This window comes from Mustelus asterias, chromosome 23 (genome assembly GCF_964213995.1).
Source record: "Mustelus asterias chromosome 23, sMusAst1.hap1.1, whole genome shotgun sequence".
Classification (NCBI taxonomy): domain Eukaryota; kingdom Metazoa; phylum Chordata; class Chondrichthyes; order Carcharhiniformes; family Triakidae; genus Mustelus; species Mustelus asterias.
In genome coordinates, this window is record NC_135823.1 from 72,841,607 (window position 1) to 72,856,580 (window position 14,974).

At 42.4% G+C, this 14,974-nt stretch overlaps 1 protein-coding gene across 1 annotated transcript in view; it reads right to left on the reverse strand.

Moving 5' to 3' along the window:
• The window catches only part of tmc7 (transmembrane channel like 7), a 100,061-nt gene that overhangs the window by 67,801 nt on the left and 17,286 nt on the right, over positions 1–14,974 (reverse strand). The window contains exons 2-3 of the mRNA XM_078240933.1: positions 5,277–5,499; positions 799–941 (exon numbers count right to left, since the gene is read on the reverse strand). Of these exons, the coding sequence (XP_078097059.1) occupies positions 799–941; positions 5,277–5,499 (366 nt within the window). The remainder of the gene's footprint in view (positions 1–798; positions 942–5,276; positions 5,500–14,974) is intronic.

The window sequence follows — 14,974 nt, forward strand, 5'->3', positions numbered from 1 at the left end:
TTTTTTTCCCTGGAGTGTAGGAGGAAGAAGAGCGACCTCATAGATGTTTATAAAATCATGAGGGGCATAGATAAGGTGAATTGCCAAGGTCTTTTCCCCAGGTAGGGGAGTCCAGAACTAGAGACATAAGATTAAGGTGAGAGGGGAGAGATACAAAAGGACCTGAAGGGCAACTTTTTCACATAGTGGGTGGTGTGTATATGGAATGAGCAGCCAGAGACGGTGGTAGAGGCGGGTACAATTATAACATTTAAAAGACATTTGAACAGGTACATGGATAGGAAAGGTTCAGAGGGATATGGGTCAAGTGTAGGCAAATAGGTCTGGTTCTGTTTAGGAAACCAGATCGGCATGGACAAGTTGAGCCAAAGGACCTGTTTCCATGCTATATATCTCTGACTCTACTTCCATGCCATCTTCAATTAAAACACATTTGCATATGTAAATTGTTAAATTTACATCCTTTGTATTCTTCCTTTAGCAGAATAAAAATCTCCAACATTTCATAATAAATACAGAATTGCAACATGACAGGGTAAACTATTCCCCAATCAAACCCCAGCCACTTCCTCATCTAAAATGCTTGTTCTCTTTTACCCATCAACCTCCAGTAAACTATTGGGCGAATGGACTGGTCTCAAGGATGGAGAGGCCTTGCTTCTCTTTTTCCAATGGAGAACTCAAAAATTTACAAATTAAAAATAAATAGCTATTAACATTTTACCAAAGCAGCCATTTTAATGATTTAAAACAAATTAATTCCGTTGTTTAGCTGAACGACCATTCAAATTTTCTCACCTTCTATATCATGAATGTCTTTTTTCCAAAGATACAGGCTGGATAAACGCTCCTTGATCGTTTGAAAAAATCTTGCCTTTTTTCTAAATAGACGGCTTTGATCAAACTTTGTTGACATGTGTGCTTGATAATCTTGGCCAGCTCTAATAGAACAGTGATCAAATTAAACATTAGAAACACATTAACAGGTGTGAAAATAGATGAAATATTGAAAATGTGGCCTAATCCTGTAATTGTTTAGGTTTAATGCTGCCTCTTTGCTGCTGTATGAGGGCTATGTTGAGATCTAGGCCAAAAATTTCCTCGGAGCTGTTCCCTTCATGGCTGTAAATTCGCTGGAAACATGAGCAGCACTCAACGTACACACATCAATGAAGCTTTCATTGCATTTCCGTTTAAATGACAGCAGAGGAACAGGTCAAACTTCAGACCCGTAGTTATTTTTAATAAACCTTTCTTTAAACTTATTTATTTCAGCTGAAGGATATGCAGAAATCCTGAGTGACAATAACATGCTCTGAAGCTCAATAATCACGGTGCCACCATGGGCAGCTTTCCATTTTAGGACATAAAAGAGAGGATGTTAAAGTGGAAGTACTACATTGCAGTTTCAAAACTATCCAACTAAAAATCTGTTTTAAACAACCAGATATCCCTTGGCTTAGTTCAATGAGTCAGAGGCAGAGAACAAGATGACCAACTGAAAATCTACTCACTCTCAGGGGCTTGTGATTGTTCCATTATAGCCTGTGATTCTAGACCAGTGACAGATTGAGAGTCACAGAAACTGACTGTGTGTGAAGGAGAAATTAAATGACAACATTTTGGCATCAAATTCAACTCTGCAGTATTGGTTAAAGGAATAGGGGATTTTCACTTCATTGCAGTGTTAATGTACACCTACTTGTGACACTAATAAATAAACTTTTTAAACTACTATTGTGGGAGGAGATTTCCTATGAACTTGAGAAGGACGAGGGAAGGATCGCATTGAAACTTCCAGAATACTGAAAGGCCTGGATAGAATGGACAAGGAGAAGTTGTTTCCATTAGTAGGAGAGACTAGGATCCGGGGGCACAGCCTCAGAACCGAGATGAGGGGGAATTTCTTCAGCCAGAGGGTGGTGAATCTATGGAATTCATTGCCACAGAAGGCTGCGCAGGCCAGCTTATTGAATGTCTTTAAGGCAGAAATAGATAGTTTCTTGATTGGTAAGGGGATCAAAGGTTACAGAGAAAAGGTGGGAGAATGGAGTTGAGAAATGTATCAGCCATGATTGAATGGCGGAGCAGACTCGATGGGGCAAATGGCCTAATTCTGCTCCTGTATCTTATGGTCTCTCACTAAATGCCAACAAACAGCTATGTATATTCAACCCAAAAGGATTATCCTCACCAAAATATAACCAAAGTGTTAATACAGGAAAGCTATGAGGGATTGGGTGGATTAAATTTGTGTAGAAATGAAGTTGTATTCACTCGAGATCTATTGGTCATTTTGGATCGTGAAAGATACAGAAATGGTGTACAATGCTAGAATTAATGCAAACAATCAAAATAAAAAAGAACTTGTATATTGTGTTACAGAAGCCAGTGGAAAAGTTAAAAAAAGGAGGAATCTGAAAACCCTTGATTCAAATTCAAGAAAATACACAAGAGCAGCAGAGAACGATGCAAAGAAGCAGACCACAGAATGACAATCAAACTAAATTTAATGACGAATCTAGGAGAAAATAATGTAAAGAAGGGAGAAGAAAATTAGAATCCCCTGTAGAAGGGAAGGGTGATGTAAATAAGGAAAAAAGGAGATAGAAAAGGAACCTAACAAAGACAAAGAAGAACTATTGAAAAGACAGTTGAAAAAAAACCCAGCTGAACCTAAAGTAAATGATAAACAGATGAGTAAGAAATCTCAGCAAATGAGTCAGAGGCTGAAGGAATAGGAAATATGGAAAAGATGGAGCAAAAAGGAACTTCCCAGTTCAAAATCTGTGTGCTGATGAAAAGTCACAGACATGAAACATCAACTGCTTTTCTATCCACAGATGATGTCTGAGTATTTCCAGCATCTTCTGTTTTTAATTTCAGGGCCCAGATCCATTCTCCAGGGGTACCCCAGAAGATGCACTGTGGGAGCCCCCAGATGTCGCTCACGCATGGACTGCACAGGAATCGCCTGGGCAGTTTTAACTTCCAACGGACAATAACCCTACAAAACATCAAGTTAATCGGAGACTTTGAAATGGTTCAACTCTCTGAGCAGAATAGTTACCTCGAAAAATTTAGAACAGAACATTACAGTGCAGTACAGGCCCTTCGGCCCTCGATGTTGCGCCGACCAGTGAAACCAATCTCAAGCCCATCTAACCTAAACTATTCCAATATCATCCATATGTTTATCCAATGACCATTTAAATGCCCTTAATGTTGACGAGTCCACTACTGCTGCAGGCAGGGCATTCCACGCCCTTACTACTCTCTGAGTGAAGGATCAAAGCCACTTCTAACTCCTGGGTAACCACAGCACAGACCACTCACCCTCCAAAAAACCCCCACTGAGTCCCCTCCTCCTCCCCACTTATGTTCTCTCCTGTCAAAGTGACTGGGATCTTTAAACCTGCCCGGTTTACAGCAGCTGTTGCTGTAAAAAGAGACAGTAGCTTCATTTCCCCCGATGCTGCTGCCCTGGACTGGAAGGACTCCTCACAGCTGCTGCACTGCACATTTCTCACCAGGCCCAGTTTGGAAGTCTAGACAAGAATTGTGCAGCTCCAGACTCGGGTAAGTAAAAAGGAGCAGAGTGGTAATCTGATGCTGATTGCCATTCCATGGGAGTTCTGGGCCCTGATTTCCAGCATCTGCAATATTTTGCTTTTGCAGAATCTGATGAGGATGAAAGGAAAAGGAATCAGAAGCAGAACTGAAAAGATATAGAACCAGTTGCTACAACTGAAGGAAGAATTCGCTGAAAGCTATGAGCTAAGCAAAGAATATTATTTTGAATAAAATCAAACAAAGCCAAGGGAAAGGACTATATTTAAATGTTTCCATTATAACACAAAATTCTACTGAAAGCCAGAAACCCGTCTGGCCTTTCAAGGAACTATGGAAAGCATAGCAATGAAATACTCCACTCTTTGACCGTGTCAGCAGAATTGTTCAGTGAACATGGCAAGAAAGAAATAATTAATGCAGAAGAAACCTGGCCAAAACAACAAAAAGAAAACTGTAGGAGCTGAGCAGAGATATGTACAGCATGAGAAAGAAGGAAATCTATTGCAGTGGACTCAATTAGATATTGTGGTGGGCAAGAGAACTACCAATCTTCTAACAATAGGGATGTTATTCAAAGCGCAAGAGGGAGAATGTTACGGCAAGTAGAATAAATTAATTTGAGCAATTCCATTCACTTCTCTGTTTACCTGAACCCCTCAATGAGCAGTTATTTAAAATCTGCTGGAACTGTAATTTTCTTATTTCTATCCTTCAAATTCAGAGATCTTTTTCTTCTATTTCTCTCCCATAATCGGGTATATGGTGCACCCCCCCATTAAATCAACAATCTTTTACTTCAGATATTTACAACAACAGCCAGTTCACTAGCTGGTATGTTCACCTCTGTACTAGTAAACAATGGGTGCAGTGACACAGAACATGACCACATAACCTAGAGTGACAAATCTGTGCAGTACCGCGGAGGATTTGCACTGTTCAAATGCTACCTTTCAGATGTCTTTTCAATTATAAACCCCGTATCACTATTCAAAGAGTACGGAGTTATCCTTGGCCCACTTCTGAACCAATATCACTGAAACCAGATTTCTAGTTATTTATCTCAGTTGCTCTTCTGTGGGTCTGTGTGAGAAAATTGTTGTGTCGCACTTATCCACAAAGCTGCAATGAAGGTGTTTCAAAACTAACTAGTTAGCTCTGAAGTACTTTAGGACATTGGAGAATACAATTTTTTTATTATCACAAGTAGGCTTACATTAACACTGCAATGCAGTTACTGTGAAAATCCCCAAGTCGCCACACTCCGGCGCCTGTTCGGGTACACTGAGGGAGAATTTAGCACGGCTCAATACACCTAATCAGCACATCTTTCAGACTGTGGGAGGAAACCGGAGCTCCCAGAGGAAACCCTCGCAGACACGGGGAGAACGTGCAAACTCCGCACAGACAGTGACCCAAGCCGGAAATCGAACCCAGATCTGCCACTGTGAGGCAGCAGTGCTAACTACTGTGCCACCGTGCCACCTGATAGATCCTTTGTAAAGACAAGGTTGTTCCTTTCTTCTTAATTGATTGATTGTAGCAGTCTAAAAACTATAGCAGTAAAGCATCAAAGTCTAAATGATATGGTCAGCGGTTTTGCATTATTTCCAGTTCAGTTAACATTATGCTCATGAACTGATCAGGGCATCATCAAGTTCCATATGCAATGGTAGTTTTCTATGCTATAATACAGACAGTCTAACCTGATTCTTTTCTTCTCTTTAATACTAAAAGGCAGCTCCCGCAATGGCCCAATGGGCTGTTCAAGGTCCTCTGAATCAGATCTTCTGTGAGGTTGTGAAGAAAATAAATGACTGGGGTTGACTGATTTCCGTTTATTTGTCGTTGCACCAAGTGAAGACCTTCTAAGCAATGACCGATAACTAGGCAATTCATGCAAGAGTGGGTTGATGGTGGGAAAGAAACCTACAAGGGAAGAAAAAAGTTGTTCAAAAGAAATAAATGAAACAAAGTAAGAAAAACAATTCATATGTACTTAGAAACTATTCCCTCAAAGTGAAACATCAGTCAACCAGTTAACATCAAAATTAAACGTCATAAAGGCCATTTTTTAAAATACAGTTTTAAAGTTGGGCATCTGAGTACACATGTCAGCAACTGAAAAATGGATTGAATAAGTCATCAGCTCCCTTTCCTTTCATCTGTCCATGAGTTTTTACAGTGAACATCAATAAATTATTTCATCCCGTGGGTGAGCAGATGGAAAACCAAAGAAATGCAGATCACAGTCAAGCCAAATGCTTTCTAACCCAAGCCCTGCAAGATGTATTTCTAGCAGTGTTGACTGGATTGCAATTGGGAGTGTGTTTCACTAGCCAGGGACCCAGGTTCAATTCTAGCCTTGGGTGACAGTCTGTGTGGAGTTTGCACGTTCTCCCCGTGTCTGCATGGGTTTCCTCCGGGTGCTCTGGTTTCCTCCCACAGTCCAAGAGGTGAACTGGTTAGGTAGATTGGCCATGCTAAATTGCCCCTTGGTGTCCCAAGATGTGTAGATTAGGAGGATAAATAGAATCATAGAATCCCTACAGTGCAGAAGGAGGCCATTCAGCCCATCGAGTCTGCACCGACAACAATCCCACAAAGACCCTATTCCTGTAACCCCACATATTTACCCTGCTAATCCCCCTAACATTGGATCAATTTAGCATGGCCAATCAACTGGAGGAAACCGGAGCACCCAGAGGAAATCCCCACAAACACGGGGAGAACATGCAAACTCCACACAGTAAGAAGTCTCACAACATCAGGTTAAAGTCCAATGGGTTTATTTGGTAGCACGAGCTTTCGAAGCACTGCTCCTTCATCAGGTGAGTCACGTGATGAAGGAGTAGCACTCCGAAAACTCGTGCTACCAAATAAACCCACTGGATTTTAACCTGGTGTTGTGAGACTTCTTACTGTGCTTACCCCAGTCCAACACCGGCATCTTCACATCATGGCTACACAAACTCCACACAGACATTGACCCGAGGCCAGAATTGAACCTGGATCCCTGACACTGTGAGGCAGCAGTGCTAACCACTGTGCCACCCCAAATAAGTGGGATTATGGGGATAGGGCAGAAGGGTGGGCCAGGGTAAGATGCTCTTTCGGAGGGTCGATGTACACTCGATGGGCCGGAGGTCTCTTCTGCATTGTTGGGATTCTATGGTTCCAGGTGTTCGGTGGTAGTTTACCAACAAGCAAGGCAAAGCACCCAATCACACTGAAGTATCCTCAGAGAGAAAACCAGTAAATTAAAAGCATCTTTTCACTTTTAATTTTAATTTTCAGATAGTGAAATACATCATGATTGGATTAGGATAGAAGCTAAAACAGTCATTTTAAAATGTAGAATTTTTGCACAATTGAAACATTTGACATTCCACAAACATAAAATGAGCTTTCATGGGCAATGAGTTTGTATCGCAGTAAATCAATCTGATCACACCATTAAAAATTCACTTATACTTGAATTGGCAAATTTCATTTTTGTTTGGCTTATTGGATATAGAAACTTTTAACATATCACTCTACTCGGCCTCTCTGTGCTGGCTCTGGATTCGATTGGACAAATCAAATTGGCAAAAATAGTGTGGAGGAGGAGTTCATAGAGTGTATTTGGGACAGTCTCTTAAAACAATACATTCTGGAACCAACCAGGGAACAGTCTGTTTCAACCTGGTAATATGCAATGTAAGAAGTCTCACAACACCAGGTTAAAGTCCAACAGGTTTATTTGATAGTAAATACTATAAGCTTTCGGAGTGCTGCTCCACATCATATGCAATAAGACATGATTAATTACCTCATTGGAAATGATCCACTAGGCAAGAGTGATCATAGCATGATTAGACTTAAATAAAGGCAATTAGAAAGGCATGTAGACAGGTTTGCCTAAAGTGGAATATGAAAATAGGTAAGACAGTAAGAAACAGATATTTAAGGAGCTAAGATATATTCCATTGAGAAAGAATGACGCTATGAGAAGGATGCATCATCCAAAGCTAACTAAGGGAATAAAGGTAGTAGCAAATTGAATGAAATGATGTACAATGCTGCAGAGTGGTGGGCAGGCCAGGGAATTGGGAAAATTTTAGATATTAAAAAAGGTAATTTAAAAAGAATTGAAGAGAGATAAAGTAGATCAGACTATAAAAGCTTCTACAAGTATATAAAAATAGTAGCGAAAGCAAATGTTGATCTTTTAGAAGATGAGACTGGGGAATTAATAATGGAAAGCAGGAACATGCATTTTATATCTGTCATCATGGTAAAGACGCAAAGGCCATCCAGAAATAAGCAGAGGGGGATGGGAGGAGCTTTAACAGATACAATCACGAGAGAAAAAGTACTAAGGAAACTAATGGGACCAAAGGCTAACAAGTTCCATGGACCTGATGCCCTGCATTCACAGGTGTTAAAAGATATGGATGCAAAGATAGTGGATGCATTGGTTATAATTTTCAAAAATTCACTAGATTCTGGATCGGTCCCAGCAGATTGGAAAACCACAAATGTAACACCTATATTCAAGAAAAGGAGACAGAAAGTAGTACTGTTACTATCTGAGTTGATATCACTACTGGACAAGAAGATTCCAGAACACAACCAAGACCGCAACTTTTACTTTTTTAAAAAAATTTTTTTAGGAACATTTAAGCAGTTATTGGATAGGCAAATGGAGCACACCAGGATGATAGGGAGTGGGATAGCTTGATCTTGGTTTCAGATAAAGCTCAGCACAACATCGTGGGCCGAAGGGCCTGTTCTGTGCTGTACTGTTCTATGTTCTATGTATGAGAGCAGAGTCCCAGGACCGCTAATTAGTTTAACAACAAAAAATAAATAAAACATGAACAGTTTGATTATGACACATGATGATGGGAATTTAATCATATAATACCCAACTAATACCCAAGCTAATATTTTAATACAAGATTTTGAAAATAAATAGGCATTAGAATCGTAAATGTAAAACTAATAGATGTGCCAATAACTGATTGTAGAACCCAAGGATTAATTGTATCAGTGAATTGACTAAAAGATGAAGACTCGATTACAATGTAACTTAAACATGGTACAGTTATGAAGCCATGCATTGTTTAAAAGAACAAATTATATAAATTTGTATCAAATTTGTGTTCGAGAACAGGGAGCTCAGTCTGGGTATTTTGCCAGATGACTGGACCCACATCCAGCAGAAATACCAGTTCTAAATACCTCACAATAATGCTGAATAAGTTAAAAATATAGCTTTGTATTGCTGAGCGACAAGGAAGCCATTTTTATTGACAAGTATACTTCTGATAGTTGAATGAACAAATGACAAACCCTTATTTAAGGTGTCAGATTGTAATTTGATTTGAAAATGTTGTCATGAATAGATTGACAAGTTGAATATTAAATGAAATCATGTTAAGTTAATTGCTGGGCTGTATTTAAGATAACTAAATTGTATAAAATTGCTCAAGTTTTTGGCACGAAAGTTAAGATCTGTGGAGGAAACTCAAGGTGCTGTCGCACCACCAGATTCCCCTTCAACCGAAGTATTGTACCATTGTATTTGTCTAATGTATGTCTTTTGTTCTTCGTATTGTTTGCATGTTTTCTAACAAAACTAGTTTTGGAAATAAATTTTATTACACTTTAAATCCGAGTTATATTTACTTTTGCGAAGGTTATTAAACAGAATTACTTTGTAGAATTTCTAAAGTAATCTGGCCACTGAAATAGAATTCCCCACTACAACACAATACTCCTTCACTCCAAAGAACAAAGAACAGTACAGCACAGGAAACAGGCCCTTCGGCCCTCCAAGCCTGTGCTGCTCATTGGTCCATCTAGACCATTCGTTTGTATCCCTCTATTCTCAGACTGCTCATGTGACTATCCAGGTAAGTCTTAAACAATGCCAGCATGTCTGTCTCCACCACCCTACTTGCCAGCGCATTCCAGGCCCCCACCACTCTCCATGTAGAAAACGTCCCTCTGATATCTGAGTTATACCTCGCCCCTTTCACCTTGAGCCCGTGACCCCTCGTGATCGTCACCTCTGACCTGGGAAAAAGCTTCCCACTGTTCACCCTATCTATGCCCTTCATAATTTTGTACACCTCTATTAGGTCTCCCCTCATTCTCCATCTTTCCAGGGAGAACAAGCCCAGTTTACCCAATCTCTCCTCATAGCTAAGACCCTCCATACCAGGCAACATCCTGGTAAACCTTCTCTGCACTCTCTCTAAAGCCTCATAGAATCCCTACAGTGCAGAAGGAGGCCATTCGGCCCATCGAGTCTGCACCGACCACAATCCCACCCAGGCCCTACCCCCACATATTTTACCCGCTAATCCCTCTAACCTACGCATCCCAGGACTCTGAGGGGCAATTTTTTTTTTAACCTGGCCAATCAACCTAACCCGCACATCTTTGGACTGTGGGAGGAAACCGGAGCACCCTCCACGTCCTTCTGGTTGTGTGGCGACCAGAACTGGGCGCAGTACTCCAAATGTGGCCTAACCAGCGTTCTGTACAGCTCCAACATCATACTCCAGCTTTTAGACTCTATACCCCGTCCTATAAAGGCAAGCATACCATATGCCTTCTTCACCACCTTCTCCACCTGTGCTGCCACCTTCAAGGATTTGTGGACTTGCACGCCTAGGTCCCTCTGTGTTTCTATACTCTTGATGGCTCTGCCATTTATTGTATAACTGCCCCCTACATTAGTTCTTCCAAGATGCATCACTTCGCATTTATCTGGATTAAATTCCATCTGCCATTTCTCCGCCCAATTTTCCAGCCTATCTATATCCTGCTGTATTGTCCAACAATGTTCACCGCTATCCGCAAGTCCAGCCATCTTCGTGTCATCCGCAAACTTGCTGATAACACCAGTTACACCTTCTTCCAAATCATTTATATATATCACAAATAGCAGAGGTCCCAGTACAGAGCCCTGCGGAACACCACTGGTCACAGACCTCCAGCCGGAAAAAGACCCTTCGACTGTTACCCTTTGTCTCCTGTGGCCAAGCCAGTTTTCTACCCATCTAGCCACCTCTCCTTGTATCCCATGAGCCTTACCCTTCTTAACCAACCTGCCATGAGGGACTTTGTCAAATGCCTTATTGAAATCCATATAGACGACATCCATGGCCCTTCCGTCGTCAACCGTTTTTGTCACTTACTCAAAAAACTCCACCAAATTTGTAAGGCACGACCTCCCTCTTACAAAACCATGCTGTCTGTCACGAATGAGATTGTTCCGTTCTAAGTGCGCATACATCCAGTCTCCAACAACTTCCCTCCCACGGACGTCAAGCTCACTGGCCTATAATTACCCAGGTTATCCCTGCTACCCTTCTTTAATAACGGTACCACATTTGCTGTCCTCCAATCCTCAGGGACCTCACCTGTGTCCAATGAAGAGACAAAGATTTCTGTCAGAGGCCCAGCAATTACATCTCTTGTCTCACTGAACTAGGATAGATGCCATCAGGCCCTGGAGATTTGTCAGTTTTAATGTTACCTAAAAAACCTAACACTTCCTCCCTTGTAATGGAGATTCTCTCTAATGGGTCAACACCTCCCTCTGAGACACTCCCAGTCAACAAGTCCCTCTCCTTTGTGAATACCGATGCAAAGTATTCATTTAGGATCTCCCCTATTCCCTTGGGTTCTAAGCATAATTCCCCTCCTTTGTCCCTGAGAGGTCCGACTTTTTCCCTGACAACTCTTTTGTTCCTAACATTTCGGGAGCAGTTCGGAGGAGGAGGAGCAGTCTCTGGGTGAGCATAAAAACTCACTTTAACCCGGGGATCGGGGCCTAGTTTCGGGAGCTGTTCGGAGGAGGAGGAGCAGTCTCTGGGTGAGTATAAAAACTCACTTTAACCCGGGGATCGGGGCCTAGTTTCGGGAGCTGTTCGGAGGAGGAGGAGCAGTCTCTGGGTGAGTATAAAAACTCACTTTAACCCGGGGATCGGGGCCTAGTTTCGGGAGCTGTTCGGAGGAGGAGGAGCAGTCTCTGGGTGAGTATAAAAACCTAACGGTAACTTCCTGTTTTCCACTTTTTCTTTCTTCAAAAGTGACGTCAGAGGGAAGCTGTGATCTGATTGGTTGATAGCAAATCTGCCCCAAATTTAAAAAAAACACAGCTAAACTCATAAACTTAAATTAAACTAATTAATTAATTAGAGATGGCTGGTCAGGTGATGTGCTTGAGCTGCTTGATGTGGGAGCTGGCAGATCCCATTGCGAGCAACAGCGACCACATCTGCAGTAAGTGTTGGCTGCTTGAAAAACTCCGGCTCAGAGTTGATGAGCTGGAGTCTGAGCTTCAAACACTGAGGCACATCCGGGAGGGGGAGACTTACCTGGACACTGTGTTTCAGGAGGCAGTCACACCTGTCAGAGTAAATAGTTTAAATCCTGCCAGTGGCCAGGGACAGCAGGGTGTGACTGCAAGTCAGGCAGGTAAAGGGAACCAGCAGTCAGGAACTCAGGAGCCTCAGCCCTTGACCCTGTCCAACAGGTACGAGGCACTTGCTCCCTGTGTGGATGGCAAACAGGGCTGCAGGAAGGATGAGTCAGCTGACCAAGGCACCATGGTTCAGCAGGCCATTCAAGGGGAGGAAGTAAATAGGCAAGTTGTAGTTGTAGGGGATTCTATTATCAGGGGGATAGATAGGATCCTTTGTGAGCAGGATAGAGTGTCCCGCATGGTATGTTGCCTGCCCGGTGCTAGGGTGCGGGACATCTCTGACCGGCTTGAAAGGATACTGGAGAGGGAGGGGGAGGATCCAGTTGTTGTGGTCCATGTTGGTACCAACAACATAGGCAAGTCTAGGAAAGAGGACCTGTTTAGAGATTATAAAGAGCTAGGATTCAAATTAAAAAACAGGTCCTCAAGGGTCATAATCTCCGGATTACTGCCCGAGCCACGTGCAAATTGGCATAGGGAGGCAAGAATAAGGGAAGTTAACACGTGGCTGAAAGAGTGGTGTGGGAAAGAAGGGTTCTTTTTCATGGGACACTGGCATCAGTTTTGGGGCAGGGGGGACCTATACCGTTGGGATGGTCTCCACCTGGACCGAGCTGGGATCAGTGTTCTGGCGAAGAGAGTAAATGGGGTGGTCAATAGGACTTTAAACTAGAGATTGGGGGGGAAGGGAAAGTCAGGGAACCAAGAGGTGAAGGAATCAGTGGGAAGCGTAGCTGCTTAGGATTACAAAAAATCACGAAAAGACAGCACTCAGGAGAGGTTACGATAGTCCCCATCTCACAAAATATGACACAGTGTCTGGAAAGGCTCAGTAGACCAAGGTCCACCACACTACGAAAACAAAAAGGGACGGTCAATAGGGAATTAAAGGTGCTATATTTAAATGCCCGCAGTGTCCGGAACAAGATAGATGAGCTTGTGGCCCAGATTGTGACTGGCAGGTATGATGTGGTAGGCATCACAGAGACGTGGTTGCAGGGGGTTCAGGACTGGCAGTTAAACATCCAGGGATTCACAACCTATCGAAAAGACAGAGGGGTGGGTAGAGGGGGCGGGGTTGCCTTGTTAATTAGAAATGAAATTAAATCAATAGCACTAAACGACATAGGGTCAGACGATGTGGAGTCTGTGTGGGTAGAGTTGAGGAACCACAAAGGCAAAAAAACCATAATGGGAGTTATGTACAGGCCTCCTGACAGTGGTCAGGACCAGGGGCACAAAATGCACCACGAAATAGAAAGGGCATGTCAGAAAGGCAAGGTCACAGTGATCATGGGGGATTTCAATATGCAGGTGGACTGGGTAAATAATGTTGCCAGTGGACCCAAAGAAAGGGAATTCATTGAATGTTTACAGGATGGCTTTTTGGAACAGCTTGTGATGGAGCCCACGAGGGAACAGGCTATTCTGGACTTAGTGTTATGTAATGAGCCAGACGTGATAAAAGATCTTAAAGTAAGGGAACACTTAGGAAGCAGTGATCATAATATGGTAGAATTCAGTCTGCAATTTGAAAGAAGGAAGGCAGAATCAGATGTGAAGGTTCTACAGTTAAATAAAGGTAATTACAGGCGCATGAGGGAGGAACTGACAAAAATCGACTGGAAGCAGAGCCTAATGGGAAAGACAGTAGAACAGCAATGGCAGGAGTTTCTGGGAGTAATTGAGGACACAGTGCAGAGGTTCATCCCAAACAAAAGAAAGGTTATCAGAGGGGGGATTAGGCAGCCATGGCTGACAAAGGAAGTCAGGGAATGCATCAAGGCAAAAGAGAGAGCCTATAATGTGGCAAAGAGTAGTGGGAAGTCAGAAGATTGGGAAGGCTATAAAAACAAACAGAGGATAACAAAGAGAGAAATAAGGAAGGAGAGGATCAAATATGAAGGTAGGCTAGCCAGTAACATTAGGAATGATAGTAAAAGTTTCTTTAAATACATTAAAAACAAACGGGAGGCAAAAGTAGACATTGGGCCGCTCCAAAATGACGCTGGTAATCTAGTGATGGGAGACAAGGAAATAGCTGAGGAACTTAATAAGTACTTTGCGTCAGTCTTCACAGTAGAAGACATGAGTAATATCCCAACAATTCAGGAAAGTCAGGGGGCAGAGTTGAATATGGTTGCCATCACAAAGGAGAAAGTGCTAGAGAAACTAAAAGGTCTGAAAATTGATAAATCTCCGGGCCCAGATGGGCTACATCCTAGAGTTCTAAAGGAGATAGCTGAAGAAATAGTGGAGGCGTTAGTTATGATCTTTCAAAAGTCACTGGAGTCAGGGAAAGTCCCAGAGGATTGGAAAATCGCTGTTGTAACCCCACTGTTCAAGAAGGGAACAAGAAAAAAGATGGAAAATTATAGGCCAATTAGCCTAACCTCAGTTGTTGGCAAAATTCTAGAATCCATCGTTAAGGATGAGATTTCTAAATTCTTGGAAGTGCAGGGTCGGATTAAGACAAGTCAGCATGGATTTAGTAAGGGGAGGTCGTGCCTGACAAACCTGTTAGAGTTCTTTGAAGAGATAACAAATAGGTTAGACCAAGGAGAGCCAATGGATGTTATCTATCTTGACTTCCAAAAGGCCTTTGACAAGGTGCCTCACGGGAGACTGCTGAGTAAAATAAGGGCCCATGGTATTCGAGGCAAGGTACTAACATGGATTGACGATTGGCTGTCAGACAGAAGGCAGAGAGTTGGGATAAAAGGTTCTTTCTCAGAATGGCAACCGGTGACAAGTGGTGTCCCGCAGGGTTCAGTGTTGGGGCCACAGCTGTTCTCTTTATATATTAACGATCTAGATGACGGGACTGGGAGCATTCTGGCCAAGTTTGCCGATGATACAAAGATAGGTGGAGGGGCAGGTAGTATTGAGGAGGTGGGGAGGCTGCAGAAAGATTTAGAC